Here is a 16,038-nt window from a genome sequence, read left to right on the forward strand (position 1 = left end):
GACCACAAACATTCATTTAAAAGTTAAAGGTAGCAGTGTCTCACTGACCTTGAAGTTCATCCAGTTCCACCCCCCTGCCATGAGCAGGGACACCTTCCACTATCCCAAGTTCCTCCAAGCCCCATCCAACCTGGCCTTGGACACTTCCAGGGATGGGGCAGCCACAGCTTCTCATAACCTGTTCCATGCTTAGTGCCAATAATGACCCAGGAGGTCTGGTCTGAGTGGGGAATATGTATTTGATGAATTTGCTTGCAAAAGCTGTATCATATAGTTTTCCTGGGAATCAGAAACCATTACATACTTCAGAGTATTTTCCATCTGACCTTCTTTATTTCCTCATATCTTAACAAACATAACAAACTGAAACATGGAGTTATTTCTTTTCTGTTCTGTAATAAAAAAAAGATAGAGGATTTTGATGCCCAGAAAATACATTAAACATTCATTTATTTGTGAGATTTTCATTATATTATTACATATGCCTTGGTTTGGTGCATAGGAAATGCACAGTTTAACATGCTAATTTTATTACCAATTTTAAAAAGGCATGGAGATTTATAACAGACAGGAGTTAAGGTCTGAGTTTCCCATGTATTGCTGAGTTCTGGTGAGATTGGAATTTAAGCAATATGCTGTGTTCGTGTAACGGATTAATTTCAATGAGAGGTATGTATTTAATTAGAATCAAACAATCTTACAATAAAATAATAGCTACCAAAAAAAAAAAAGTATTTTTTAATATGTGCAAAGCTTGTTAGTCTCTAAGTATTTTGAATTCCTTTTGCACTTCCTCTGGGAGTTGCAGCTGAATGTCAGGTCTTAAAAACCCAGGCTGAACTTTTCAGGAATAGTTAGCAATTCTGGGAGCCTATTCAGAAGGCCCAAACCTAACTATTTATCACTCTCTGATAGTAGTAGTAGCTAGTTAATTTGAGGTTATATTATTAATCCTTATTCAACTTCTTCCATCCAAAGACACCATATACTGATCTCAATGAACTTTGACATCAGTTTTGTTCCACAGCCTGTCACTCAGGTTATCTGACCAAGGAGCAATAGCTGAGATTTGTCCAAACGTTTAGAAAAGTTTTCAATTCCACCAGGCAGCTGAGCAGTTTTACACACTACATATTTATACAAACAACTACATCAGGCTCACTTAATTTGCTCCGCCCTATGTCTAATCAACATAATAGCTTGTTATTTGTCTTACACTATAAACCAAATATTTAAAAATAAAACAACAAGAAAAGAACACTATTGGGTTTTAAAAAAACAAGTACATGACATAATAGCTTTTATGGTAATGTTTGAGGCTGGAGCACTTGCTTGTGGGTGTCCCTCAGAACCAGTACTCAGACACGAAGATGTGGACGTTGACGATGTTGCGGTGAGACACCACCCCGCCCATGACGTAGTTCATCTCCAGCTTCAGGATGGCGTGGAAAGGTCCAATTATGGGCCTCACCTGGCGAACCACACCTGTTGGGACACAAACAGGTGAGCAGGAGAATCCAGCTAAGTCTGGGGGAGCTACACCACCCTCGGTGTTCAATATAGGGAAAGGTATTTTATCTGTTGGATCTGTAAATAGCTCGCAAGAAAGCTGGCAAAAGAAGGATAAAATACAACTTTTGAGTCAAAATAGCTTGAAGATCTGTAATGAGCACTCAAATGTTGCAAATGGCGAAACCCTCCCGTATATTCTGAAATCAGTAAATTCTTTTAGCCTTTTATTTGGAGACATAAATTCAGTAAGCCTGCTGTGACACTACTTTTACATAGGGCAGGAGATTTCCCTGGGTAACCCAGAACATACCCAGAACATTGCTCAGAGGAGTACATGAGCATACCTGGGAATGCCATGCAATTCCTGGTATCGTGTTGAAGACCCCATTTCATTTGGAACTGTAGAAACTACCTGTATTGCATCAGTAAAATCAGCCCTTACCCTGTGAACATCAGAGGACACCAATCTGTAAATCATTAGTGTGCTGAGTCATGGTTGGACAACCCTCCCGGACACAATGGGAATAAAGTGTAATGAGGAAAGGGAGATATCTCTGCATTTGCTCCTAGGTCATCCTCATGTGACTGGTGGCCATTCCTTTGCCAGCACTGGGGTTTGATAAGGGAGGAAGCAGTAAGGGAGAAGTAAGCTGTATCTTCCAGGGCTCCAGTCCTGTTACTTGTTTGCCATGGAGGAGCCCCAGTGCCAGGCACAGAAGGATGGAGATTGCTGGGGTCATCAGCGGGTGGCAGGGCAGGGCTTGTCCCACTCCCCAGCCAGGCAGCAGGGCAGGCCAGGGGCAGCCAGGTTCAGCCAGAGACCCACATCAAAGCCTGGCTCATGGATGACGCTGGGCCCGAGTCAAACTGAGGAGACAATGTGCGGGGCAGGGTCCAGGACAAACAGACCCTCAGCTGTGCTACAGCCAGAGACCAGCCCTCTTCTAGCACTGTTCAGGCAGGGACTAAAGCTGACATTGGGCTCCTGGGCTCTGGGCAGGGTGTGGGAGAGGACCCTGGGGGGCTCATCTGGGTCACGAGGAGTTATCTGTGCTTTGATGAAATGTGGCTACACAGAACAGTGATACAGCTTCAGACCTACAAAACAAAGTCAACACAAGCTTTGCCATTGATTCCAAAGGTTCCAGACCAGGTCCTAAACATATTCTCACTTCTTGTTTATTTTCTAGGCCTTGATGTTACAGAGTAGGCAGCTACCAAACTGCTCTCATCTGAAAAGGATGTCCCCAAAATGTCAAAATCATGTAAAGCCAAGGTCAGCCAGCAGACACAAGAAGTCTGGTGGGGACCCCCTCCACAGACACCTCCTTCTGACAACAGACTGCTGTGACAAGGTGTTTGATTCAGAAGGAAATGCACAGTTTAAGGAAGGATGATTTTAGATGCACTCCTGCTGCCTGCTGGAGCTGTTTCACAAGCAGGCAGCACACCAGTACCATCATGGAGTCCCAGCCCAGCTCCTGCAGCCATTGCCTGTGAACACACTGGCCTAAGATCTGATGGGAGACATAAACGTTTGCTTATGCAGGCTGTCAGCACCTTTTCCTAAGGCAGTGATGACATTACAGTTCTGTCCTGTTCAAACACTAACGAGTATCTTAAGCATGAATGAAACTGCAAATTTCTCACCACAGTCACTTTGCCTGCCATGTTTGATGAATACACTTTTTAGGCATCCTGCCCCCTACAATTTATATGCATATATACTCATATTTTATTTTCTTTAGCTTTCTTGGCTACTCTCCTGTACCTTATAAAAATGACTGGGCTTGGCAGACGATGTATTGAAACAGAAAAGCCTTGCTAAAATTGCCCTCTCTTTAGGGTACATTTTAAAGCATTTTGCTAACAACACATCACATTATTGCAGGCACTGCTCTAACTGAGAACCATGAAAATGCATACCATTGAAATCACTCGGTGCTGGCAATCTTAACCAACCCCATGAGCAGCTCCCGCAATCATCACCAAGCCCTAGAGAGCAAAGATTGCTATTTTAATTTAGTAATCCTGTTTTGCATTCTACACTTTCTGTGCTACTCCAGTAGTTTACTCTGCTCTAGAGGTGGGATTGCAGATGGTGTTTTCTATGCTGTGCTTTGCCACAGTTTGGCAAACACTCACACATCACTGATGCAGCATTCAAAGCCTTTAATAACATTCTCATTCCCACTGAGATGCACCCTGCTAACAGGCAGGAAAAAAGGTGCAATGGGCGAACACTGCAAAGGGCAGTCCATGTGGCAGTGCCTTTTCACACAGTTCTCCTGCTGCAGTTTTAAAATCCAGTCTATAAAATGGCTTGAGAAGTGAATGTCACACATGCTGACAGCTATACTGAAGAAATAAATTGAGGGAATGTAGAAAGGAACAACACTCTGACAATTGTTATTTCTACAGCTAGATGTGTCCATGTCCTTGATGGTCCTGAAATGATCACCACTGCAGGAACTATTTCCATTCTCTCCCATTAAATGAATGAGGATGATACAGGTTGATACAGGCAGGTGGCTTTGTGCTGCAGCATATGTGTAAGGATGCATTCGTTCTGAATGGGTAGAATGAAAAAAAAAAGATTAGGAGAAACCCTTGAAATGTTCTTCTGGACAAAATACCAGAAGGGTTTTGAGAGGTTTGCTGCTCTTGGCAGATTCACTCCTTGAGAGCTTTGCATTTTTGTTTTGTGGCAAGTGCTAAAATGAAAACCTAAGTATTTTTCTCCACCAGACTCAAGGACGAATGCAGGTGGAAACCATGCAAGATGCTTCCTGTGTCTGATTCTCTCCTGTCTCAAACCTTTCACATCACCTATGAGGGAGGCACAGCTCTGCCAGACCCAAACAAGGCCAGCAGTGCCTTGAGCTGATTCATACAAAAGACTAAAGAAAAACCTTGAGATCTAGGCCTGGCCCATGTACTTCACATATGTGGCTCAACAAATCAGTCAGTGTCTCAAAAGCATTTAGCCCAGGACACATTTGGAGAAGCCACATGTAATAATTCTGGGTGTTTTTAAGTTACATGGATTTGTGAGGCACTGCAACATTTGCATAAACATGCTGTTTCACTATCCCTTTTGGCAAACTAATGGGTCCAGATTTGTGGTCTGGCAGCTGTCAGCATTTATAGCTGAACACTAAGTACAAAAACATACCTTATAGTAACAGGAAGGTTACGAATTTTAAATGCACTGAGAAGTCAGGAAATATAAAAATTAAGCAGCTGCTTTTTGATGTCTTTTTTACCCATCTAAATCCAAAATAGCTGGATGGAGCCACTCAGATTTGCCATGGGGATAATTGCAGACTGGAACTCGGTCCTGGAGCACTGCAGCAGTGCCCACTGTTCTGTGAGTCACTGTCTGACCAAAGCTACAGGCTCTACAGTTGGCAGAGAAGGTGAGTTCATTTAAGCAAGTTCACCCCAATCCTTTTCCAACAATATTAGACTTCAGCTAGGTTAGCACAGAAGAAGAAGAAGAAGGAGGAGGAGGAGGAGGAGGAAGAAGAGAAAGAAGAGGAAGAAGAACAGGGTGAATTCTCGATTGTAAATGAACATGGAGATTGCCCCTGATGTTGAATCCACTGTGTTGGGCAACCTCAAGCATCTATGTTGTCTTGTCTGCAGGCACATCTACCAGTGCCCTCCAGCCTGATGAGCTGCTGGTGCTGTTCATTCTCTTTGATCCCTCATCTGTGACCCAAACACAAAATACACCTGCAGAAAATGCCACGTGTCATGGGCCAGGCAGAATGCCTTCCGTGAGCTCACCTGTGCTTGGATTTGCTGTTTTGATAACTGAGCACAAATGTCATTACATGTCCAAAATCTGTTTGGGGATCTTCATGATTTATTGACCTCCTTTTGAAAAACAGTGATAAGATTTCTTTCTCTTGAACACTTTGCTCTTATTGTAAACAGGATCTATGGCAATCCTTTCCACCTGCTGATCTGTGAATGCAAACAGCCTCAGAGTGAGAGACAGCAAGTTTTTGCATGTCACAGTAATGGTCTGACCATGGCCCAGCTCCTAAAGCTCTTGAAACACTGAGCTACTCTCCTCTCCTGTTTGTTATTTCATGTTTTTTCCTAAGGTGTAAAGCATGTCATCATGTGTAGTGAGGACAATAACCTAAATAATATATAATACATATTTTTAAATGAAAGCAATTACAACAGCCAATAATCTGAGTAACTGTCACTGACTTACTGAAGCTTTGCTCATCAGAGAAGATGGGATAAATAAGACAGCAAGGATAATTTGTTAATATTCCTAAGCATTTCAGCAGCATTTCTAGTATTTTAATCAGAGAGAACCACAGAATTGTTAAGATTGGAAAAGGCCTCTAAGATCAAGTCCAAGCATTAATTCAGCACTGCCAAGGCCATCACTGACCAATGTCCCCAAGTGCCACATCCACGCATTGGTTTAATCCCTCCAGGGTTGGTGCCTCAACCACTTCCCTGAGCAGCCTGTTCAAATGCTAGGCAACCCTTTAAGTTAAGGAATTTTCCCTAACATCCAATCTAAACCTCCTCTGGCACTACTTGAGGCTGTTTGCCTTTGTCCTGTCTCTTGTTCCCTGGAAACAGAGCTTGACCCTCACCTGGCTGCCCCCTCCTGTCAGGGAGTTGCAGCGAGTGAGAAGTTTCCCCTTGAACCTCCTTTTCTCCAGGCTCAGCTCCCCTAGCTCCCTCAGCTGCTCCTCATAAGACACGTTGTCTAGATGCCACAGGTATTCCTTGGCTTGTCCATACCTCTTTAAGAGATGGTTACATTTCTCTGCTTTGAAATATGTGAGACCCTCAGGCAATTCACCTCTGTGTTTGCTTTCTGCTTGTACTTCTGCATTAGGCAGCTGATTTGCTAAGAAACGCCATTTTCAGCTGAGGAGAAGAGCGGCTGTTTTGTTACTACATTAAGCCATTCTGGTGACAAGACCCTGCCTTGTCATGCACTCACATCTTGCCTCCAGACTCCTAATTCTGACTCCTACACTAAGCTCCTTAAAATACTCCTGTTTAAAAGAACAGGACACTGCTAGCCACAAAATCTGCTGCAATTACACTCTGAGGGGATCTGGGTCGTGGTGTTCCTCACACTGCATTTGATTTTCCTCTAGACAAAGTTCCTCTAAGAGGGATCACCATAGTGTGCAAAAGAAAAAAAGCAGAACCAAGCAGTTTATTTTCATACTGCCTTAAGAAATGACTGGTTTGATTTAGTAGAGAGGTTGTAGTATGTTAGGTTTTATGGTTCAGAGGTGAAGTTCACAGGATTTTCCACAGGGATTGATTCTTGAGTCTAGTCAAATATTTAAATCTATATCATATTTAGGAGCACAGAACAGACATAAATTGCAGTCGTTCATCAAAAAGAGAGCTTCAGAGATCCTAAATTTTTAAGGATCTCCCAAAAAGTCAAGAAGAGAAATGTTAGTGGAGCAGGCAAAGAATCAGAGGCTGACAGTGGGGCTGTATCTGGTGATTTCTGGAAGAGGGGATGTGCTACAGTAAACTCTTCTTGCCTTGCCTGCATATGCAGGCATATGTATTTGTGTACATATAAACAATCCCAGCTATTGCCAAATCAAAAGTTATTCTTCCAAATAACCTGTGGGCTACACTCAGGGAAATACAAGAAACACAGTTATCAAAATTGGGATCAATTCCCTCAACCACATTCCAAGCTTTGTGTTAAGTAACAAGCACCAGAGCGCTTGTTCCTCTTGCCCCTTTTACCATTGCTTCCCTCACTGGGTTACAGCTATATTGTTTCTTCCTGTCACTACATACCAAAGGACAGTAAAAAGTCACCTTTTTCTTTCCCTTTGTGCTCACAGCTAGCACACAATGTCCTTTCTGTGACTCTTCTCAGGAGGCAAGTTACCAGAGAGATGTGTGGTTGGTTACTGTTGGGTGAATCCAGCAGTATTACCCTGTTTTCACTAGTGCAACACTTCACCCTTGACATTACAGGTAAGTACTAATTTAGCAACTTTTTCTGGGAACAAACAATCCATTTAGGATAATTTGCTATTTTTTGTAATCATTGTTTAGTTGTATGACCTGTGGTCAGCTGAAAACTGACCATGGACTGAATAAATGTGGGATGTATCATAAGGAGGTACTAAGAAAGCATGAAATGATGAAAAGAAGAAAATCCACTTTTCTGAATCATCAGTCTATTAATGAGATCCTAAATAGAACAAGACGCATATTTTTATTAATTCTAAGATCCATTTTAAAATAAAGTCTCTGTAAAAATTATGCAAAATAATAAGCATGGGATATGTATTTGAAATACTGGAGGCCATCAAACAAACACCATGGTTTTGTGATGAATGTGGTGGTGAAGCTGAGTTGAGTGTTGGACTTGATGACCTTAAAGGTCTTTTCCAACTTTAATGATTCTGTGATGCTACGAAGTCTGACTGTAGCTCATAGTTTGCTTTTCCTTCAAACTAAGCACACACTGCTGTTTTGGGGTTTGCAGTGGCCATGCAGTATTGAAATTAACTTCCATGAATCAGAAACTAATATTAGTAGCAATGTATGAATGTCTAGTCCTCTTTAGATAAATAAAATACCATGTGAGATCAAGCATGCCTGGTTTTCTCCCTAAATTTCCTAACCCTTGGTCTATGACAGGCCTGATTGTAAGTGAAAGTTTAAGTCCATCATGAAATCACAGAACCATAGAGTGGGTTGGTCTGGAAGGGATCTTAAAGCCCATCCATCTCCACCCCCTGCCCTAGGCAGGGACACCTTCCATTATCCCAGGGTGCTCTAAGCCCTGTCCAGCCTGGCTTTGGACACTTCCAGGGATGGGGCAGTCACAGCTTCTCTGGGCACCCTGTGTCAGGGCCTGACTACCCTCACAAGGAAGAATTTCTTCTGTATATCCAGCCAAAATTTCCCCTCTTTCACTTTTAAACCATTGTGAACCCATTGAAAATTTCCCCCTTTGAAAAGAAGCACAGGAAGGATTCAAGAGAATGTGCTATTACATGGTGGGTGAGTGCTGTCTATTTTGAGATGGAACTTTTGGGATGAGCTGCTTGTGACACCTACATGAGAGAGATTTCAATGACACAAGAAATCCCATCATATAATTTTTCCTCCAGCTATTTTCCTTGTGCTTTAAATGGATACTTGGAACATGAAATGATCAATTGGGAAAAATTCAAGTATAAAAAAATGTGATGAGAGCTGTGGAGCTGGAACCTAAATTCAGCTGAAACTCGAGTAATTTATTCGCCTTTATATTGAATTCCAAGTAATCTCATCCTGTGTTTTGAAGTCTTGCATTTGGCTGTTCCTGGGTCTCTGTTTCCCCACAAAAACATTCTGGTCCTTTTTACAGCCTTGTCAGAAATAAACAGTCCCAACTACCACACTACAATTGTAACTGCTCCGTTTTAAGTACTGGATCTTTGGGGATCGCAAAGGAGGTTGTTGCTACTGAAACCTACTGCCACTGTGTTGCTGTTAAAGACAAGGGGCCCAAAACTCTGGCACAGTGGTTGCCCTAATGTGTAGTGAACAACTTTTTGAAGGGGAAAAGCTTGTTTATGAGTTTCACTTAAGCAATACAAGACCAATCTCTTCACGTTAATGTGAGATCCTGGACTATAACTTCAAGTTTTCTTTTCTCCTGAAAGCTTTTTGCTTTATACTGCAGGCCAAGATTTACAGAATTAAGAGTAAACATCTCTACGCCATCAGTGTTACTTAGTGTGTTGTCATAGTTTCAGAAGAGATGATCAGGCAATAAGAAAATTTAGGACTAGGGAAATGATCATGGCAGAGATTATTATAAAAGGTAAATTGATAGTATCATTCCAGAAATGAGCAAGAGGAAAATAAACCCAGACATGAATTAATGCTTCTTTGGATCAAATCATAGCAGTTGCAGGTTAGGCTTGAACACCAAGCTCTCTCAGTCTACAACACAGAAATACATATCCACAGTGTGAAGCTAAAACTACATAGCAAATTTTTGGCTTTTCAGACCTTAACTCAAAAGAATTCATGGTAAGATTTGTAATTTCTTATTCAGTATTCATTGCAAATATACAAAGTTCATCAGTAGGGTAGGAAAGTAATTCACTTCCTGGTCACAAACAGAAAATACATATTGTAGGCAATTTTAGCTATTTTTTGTTCTGTAAAAAGCTTTGCATCAAAGTTTAATTACATTATTTTCCTAAAGGATTCTGTTTATTATACAAAAGGTTGTTCCAGAGTAATGATTTGTAGTGCATGAATTGCTCTGCCAACATAGTTACTCAAGTACTTACTGACCTATACTATGCCAGGGAAGTGAATCAACTCCTAATTGCCTGATGTGTCCTACCATTGAAAATGCAATGCTCAAACATTGCACATCAGGAATGCACCTGGAAGAGTGAGAGCTGCCTTTGTGGGCCTCCCAAGGCTCCTGTCAGCCTGTTGCTCCAGCCTGTCAAGGTCCCTCTGCCTGGCAGCACAACTGTGGTTCATCATCCCTGTCCAGGTGCCCTCTGGCCCACTGGCCCTTGATGAAGAAAGTGGCCCCAAAATCGACCTCTTGGAAGCAGCACTGGTGACTGGCAGTGAGCTGTGCTGCTGATCCCAGGCCTACAAGCCTGGAGGTCAGCCTTTTTGCAATCCATCTCACTGTCCACTTATCCAGCCTTCATTTCCTTGAGTTGCCTGTGGGGGTACTAACGGAGATGATGTTGAAAGCCTTACTAAAGTCAAGATAAACAACATCCACTCTTCTCACTAATCCAGCCATCTTTTTGTATAAGGATGTCAGGTAGGTCAGGCATGGTTTCCCTTTCATAAATCCTTGCTGATTGCTTCCTCTTTGTCCTTATGATGTTAGGAAATGGTTTCCAGGTGGATTTGCTCCATCACCTTCCCAGGGCCTCAGCTGAGGTTGACCAGCCTGTACTTCCCTAGATCCCTTCTGTCCTTCCTGAAGATTGCAGTGACATTTGCCTTTTTCCATGGGAACTTTTGATCACCACAATCTTTTAAAGATAGTTGAGAGTGCCTTGACATTGGCCAGTTCCCTCAGCACTTGTCCCTCAGTACCCCACCAGCACCCACAGACTTAGTTATGCCCAGTTTGTTCAAATGTTTAAACCTGAACCTCCTCCACTGTGGGTGAGTATTTCCTGCTCCAGATCTTCCTTTTGCTCTTAGAGCCCCAGGACTCTGGAAGGCCAGCCTTATCAGTAAAGAATGAGGCAAAGAAGGCATTGAATACTTCAGCTTTCTCCATGTCTTGTGTCACCAGTTCTCCTGCCCTATTCCTGCCACCACAGGCAGTCTAACAGGCATTATTTTCCTCCACTCTTCTCCAGTTCATGACTGTGCCTAAAGGAACAATCTAGCTGTCAAACTGCAGGCATTTCCCAGACCACCAGATATCTGTCTGCTGACTTCAGAAAGTTAAGGTATACTTGAGATTCCTCCATCTCTCAAAAGCTGAATAGTCTTTTTTTTTTTTTTTTTTTTTTTGTGTGTGTGTGTGTGTATGTGTAAGCTATCTATATTTCTCTCAATTATTTGTCACAATAACAATGTGGCTCCTGCTACATGGTGCTCTAGTTTCTGATATATCTGTTTTAATAGTAAGTGGCTGCTCTTTGTAAAATATTTCTTGGTAATCATCACTTCAGGCATCAAATCATATACAGAAAAATAGCTCTGAAGATATCATTAATCCTTAAGATGCCACACCTGACAAACATAACTACAGTGAAAGGATTCAGAAAACTCATTAATCAAAATACAAGTACCAAAATAGATTTCCTCTTGCTTTGAAGTATATTGCCCTCATAACATTGTGAATTAGACCTTCATTCCAGGTTGATGGTGAACACTTGACAAAAGAAAAGTTTTGGAGAATCAAGTTAGAGTTGGATGTTGACAAGGTCTCCGTGCTGATGGAGAACTGCTTCACAGGAATGTGGCTGGCTATACATATCTTTGCTGAAGTATCTGGGGACAAGATTTTCAAAAACATACTTTTCAAACATGAATGTCCCAGATCTTTATTTAGGTAAAAAGCCTGTTTTTCAACTGTTGAGCAACCAAGTGCTTATAAAATACTTCAGAAGTCAGTTTGGCCACATAAAATTCACTTTTATAAGCTATATGACACTCAGGGTAATTTCACTGTTGGTTTAAGCTGATCAAAAATAGTGTTGCTGTTATATCCTCCACCCCTTTCCTTGGATGAGCACCTGAAAGAACCAAAACCACAGCTTGCCACACAAGCACTCATCTGACCACAGGGTGGAGTGTGTGCTCAGAGGTGGACAGGAGAAGGGGATTTCCCTGTGAAGCACCGACAGAGCTCCATAACACTGAATGCAACTTCCGTTTTCCTCCTGTTGGGAATAGAAAGGCAGCAGTGATTTAGTGACCACCGCACTCGTGGCATGAACAGGGCTCCTAATGACACAAGCCTGCTGGTGCAGGGCTGACTGCAGTGGCACATTACCCTGGGATATGAAAATAATATATGTATGTGTCCCTGGAGCAGTTCAACAACCATTATCAAACAGTGCAGCTCAAGGCAGTACTGGATGCTTCTCTGAGAAGTGTCAGAGGACCAGGGGCGTGTCGAGACCCCTCAGGAAAACAGTGTAACCAGATGGGCCATGTCTGGGACCACAGCCACCACCTCTGGCTCACATCTCTCCCATACACAGAAGATGTGTGGCCACTGGAATAATTTATAAGCTATGTAAAGGCAAAGCTCTCTTTTAAAGACTGCTTAAACAATTGTCTAAAACTCTCCAGGTACTCATATTCTTTGAAGTTTCCACCCAGGGTACGAGTGTTAGTTTAGCTTAAACTGAATCTTCTCTTTTTCCTTTTGCTTCTACTCCAAAGAAAAAAAAATGAAATTACAGTACAGGAATTATATTTCAGCATGGGAAAAGGACATTTCTGCATTATTCAATAGATCAGAAATTTAGGATTCAATTTAATATAAGTTCAACGACTCCATGAAGTTTAATTTCATTAATACTTGGGGTTCTCTAGAAAGCTTTGATTGCTGAAGTGCATCAAATAAAGAGGCCATAAAGAAGTGTCATCTCATTAATACATTTTTTGGCCAGAAACAAATGCTGAACGTTTTCAAAGCTATTATCTGTCATATTGGATCATGTGGAGCCTTGGTATTATGAAAGAATTAAAAACAATCTTTGATTTTACTGAGGTTTGGCTAGTTTACAAATACTGTGATCTTTATTAAGGATACTAAATAACTTCAGAGAGATGTGCTCTTATCTTGGTTTGGCAAACTTGAAGTGCTTTTAGATGTCTGGTTTGCCTTCCAGCCAAACCTCGCAATTGGTTTCAATGTTGACAATGCTGTGAAATCACTCCTGCCTAAAATGCAATAACTGTACTTGAAGTAGCCTCATTAAAAAATAGTTTCCATCATATATATTTTTAATCTTTCCTGTTCCACCTTTAAGAATGTGAGATGCTCTATATATTAGGAGAGCCTTACATATTACAAAAACAGGTGGAAAAACTTGAGCGATGAATGTCCAAAATGTGCAAAATCACATTTATCAGCCTCCTTCTACTTTATTCCCAATATGTTATTTACAGGGGGCTTTATGTGAGAGTGGTTATGTTTACCCTGCCTGTCTCATAACTGCATTATTCCACAGATTCAGCCACACTTGGGTCCACAACTCCAGAGCAATTGATTATTGCAACCCTTGTGATAAAAGCATTTCTTGGCAAAGAGCCACAATTATGGCACACAGCATGATATATCTCTTTTATTTGATTTACCATGGAAGGAAAAGTACCTAATCCTGAGGCTTTGACACAGAAGCCCCTATAGAGTGCTTAGTCATCACCTTGGGGCAACAGCTCTGCTGTTCCTGTTTGCAGAGTTCTGACAAGGAGGCTTCCTGAACTTTAATGTGTGTCAATTCCTGACCAGTTCTCAAAGGCTGAAATAAGAGTTCACTTCACCACATTTGGCCCCTTTCAAAACAAAAGTTAAAGTAGGGTTGTTTTTAAGTGAGCCAGGCATCTGTGTATCATACTGGGAAAGATTTATGATACACCTTGGGTCTTTTCTTCCTTTTCCATTTTTATAGGGGGTGCAGGTGCTGCTTCAGGAATAAGATGGTTGCTATCAACACACAAACTCGGATACAGCAGTGGAAGCACCTGAATCACAGAATTATTAAGACTGGAAAAGATTTTCAAGACCATTAAGTCTTACCTTTGACCAAATATCACTGTCTCAATTAAATCAGAGCACTGAGTATCACGTCCAGTCATTGATCGATTGCACATATATTTCACACTTGGAGATCATCATAAAAGCAGGTCTTTGACTACTTTGAACTGGAGCAGAGCACCTCAGAAAGCTGTATTCACACAGACATCTCTTAGAGGAATTGCTATAGTATGTTTCTTGGTGTACTGGATTTCAAATCTGGCTTTATTTGCTCATTTATGCAGTATCTCAGCCTGCTGTTTGGCATGAACACCAGAAAATGCATGCTATGCAATCTGAACAAAGGACTTTGGTGCCCTTTGCGACAGCTAACTCAGTCCATTTCTTTCCCAAGTTGTCAGGTTTTATACTTCACAAAACTTCATCAGAGCCACAGTATAATTTATCTGCTTGCTGAGCCTTCTGGAAACTGTAACCAAGGTGGTCTGTATGAAAGGTTTTGTAATAACTTGTACCAGCTGAGAGGTGAGATGAGCAGAGATCAAGGAGGAGAGTTGGATTAAGCAGACACTTGCAATGTGCTAGAGTGAAATTTGGCATTAGGAAGGTTGTTCCACTTGAGATCAAGACTCATTCTCACCAGAAAAACACCTTCAGCATTTCTCAGATATGAAATTAAAATTTGCCTCGTGCTTAAGGTGCTCCTTAGCTTCCAGAAGAGCTCTCCATCCCCATTTTTTTTCCTGCAGGGGAGGGAGGGTGTTGAGCAATTTGACTACTGAGCAGTGCACTCAGCAGCATCCTGAAAGGGCAGGTTTAGGCAGTAAATCTAGGATCCCATCTACCAAATGGCTTCTGGGCACCCTCATCTCAAATGGACAGCTACTAATTTGACAACCTGGCACAGAGAAAAACTCACAAAATATTCTTTTCTGAGGAGATCCTCATGTGAGAGAGAAAAGCCTAGGGATGAAACCAGAACAAAGATACTGAAAGGAACCGTGTCTTTCTTAATGTACAGCTACAAAAGCCTGTTCAAAAACTGAGTTATGTCCTGCTTTATGAGCTTGCTGGTAATGACTGGGCAGGACCAGTTTTGTATGGCCAGACACCACTGTTGTTTCAGGCTGGTAATACTATAATCACAACAAAATGTTCCTATTGCTGCTTACTTTCTAGAAAGAGTTTCCATGTAGGGAGATAACAAGTGTTCTCTCTTCTTGCCCCTGTAAACAGCAGAGCTTGCCTGGATGCCCTGGCTCTGCCTCACAGAAACCCAGCTGTAGGTCAACTGTTGCTTTCAGCTGTGCCAGGAAGCCCACATCAGTCTGGGAAACTCATTTTGCTGAACACCAGAACACACACACGGTAAGAACTAGCCAGCCTCTGGCCCAAAGATAGAGTCTGGAGAAAGAGAAGGAGAGAGAAGCAGGGGGAATGTGAAGGTACTTGCCTGGGAAAGGAGGGTGGGACAATGTTCAGAACCAAATCTTTTGCAGACCAATGACTGAATTTAGTGTCAGACCATACAAACATTTGCATGGAGGACTGTAAAATGACTTTGCCACACTGCAAATGGCCAAACTACTTATGAGATACAGAACTACTACCCCTGTGCTAAAGACAGGGGTCACAAAATTCAAACAAAACTCCAGTCTCCTTCTCCTGCTCCAACTAATATGGGATCTCACAAACATACTTGCTCATGGTACCTGGTTTTGTTTACCTTCTTGATAATTTTTGACAAGTCTTTCCTCAGACTCTGGGACACACTAAGCAACGATGCCACAGCAGAAATTGGACTAATGATAAATCCAGCATAGTGCTATCAGTAGTTGGCACACTTTACTGGTTCGAAGGTAACATCATGAACTGTCACCCACAGGAAAAAGGCTGGAAATTTTGGACAGACAGCAATGTAACCCATGCAGATAACAACAGAGAGCAGTCGTACGTATCACTGTAGATATAAGTGCTTTCAAGCACCAGCACAACCCCCCACAGAAACCCCATAGTGACTTTTTATAGCTATATTGGCTCTGGATGTTTTCCAGAAGAATAACACCATTCTGCTTTATAGGCAAGAATATAGGCTCAGGTTATTACCAATGCAATATGGAAGATTTCAGCCTATCAAAACTATTTTTGGCTGTATTATGATATTTTAAAACCTTCCTGAAGTTTACCAGACTACAAGGTGGAATTACTGTTTAAAAAAATTAATGCATAGCTGAAGGGGAAAGTGTTTTATAGCAACTGATAATACCTTAGGCACTGATAGGACATTT

At 41.8% G+C, this 16,038-nt stretch overlaps 1 protein-coding gene across 2 annotated transcripts in view; it reads right to left on the reverse strand.

Annotated features, from left to right (window-relative positions):
• Positions 1-304: 304 nt before the first annotated feature.
• Positions 305-16,038, reverse strand: part of FBLN1 (fibulin 1) — a 74,185-nt gene continuing 58,451 nt past the window's right edge. For both annotated transcript variants that reach the window (XM_066319462.1, XM_066319463.1), the window contains exon 17: positions 305-1,485. In XM_066319462.1, coding sequence (XP_066175559.1) covers positions 1,346-1,485 — 140 coding nt within the window. In that variant the 3' untranslated portion in view covers positions 305-1,345. The remainder of the gene's footprint in view (positions 1,486-16,038) is intronic.

This window comes from Sylvia atricapilla, chromosome 5, assembly GCF_009819655.1.
Source record: "Sylvia atricapilla isolate bSylAtr1 chromosome 5, bSylAtr1.pri, whole genome shotgun sequence".
Lineage (NCBI taxonomy): Eukaryota > Metazoa > Chordata > Aves > Passeriformes > Sylviidae > Sylvia > Sylvia atricapilla.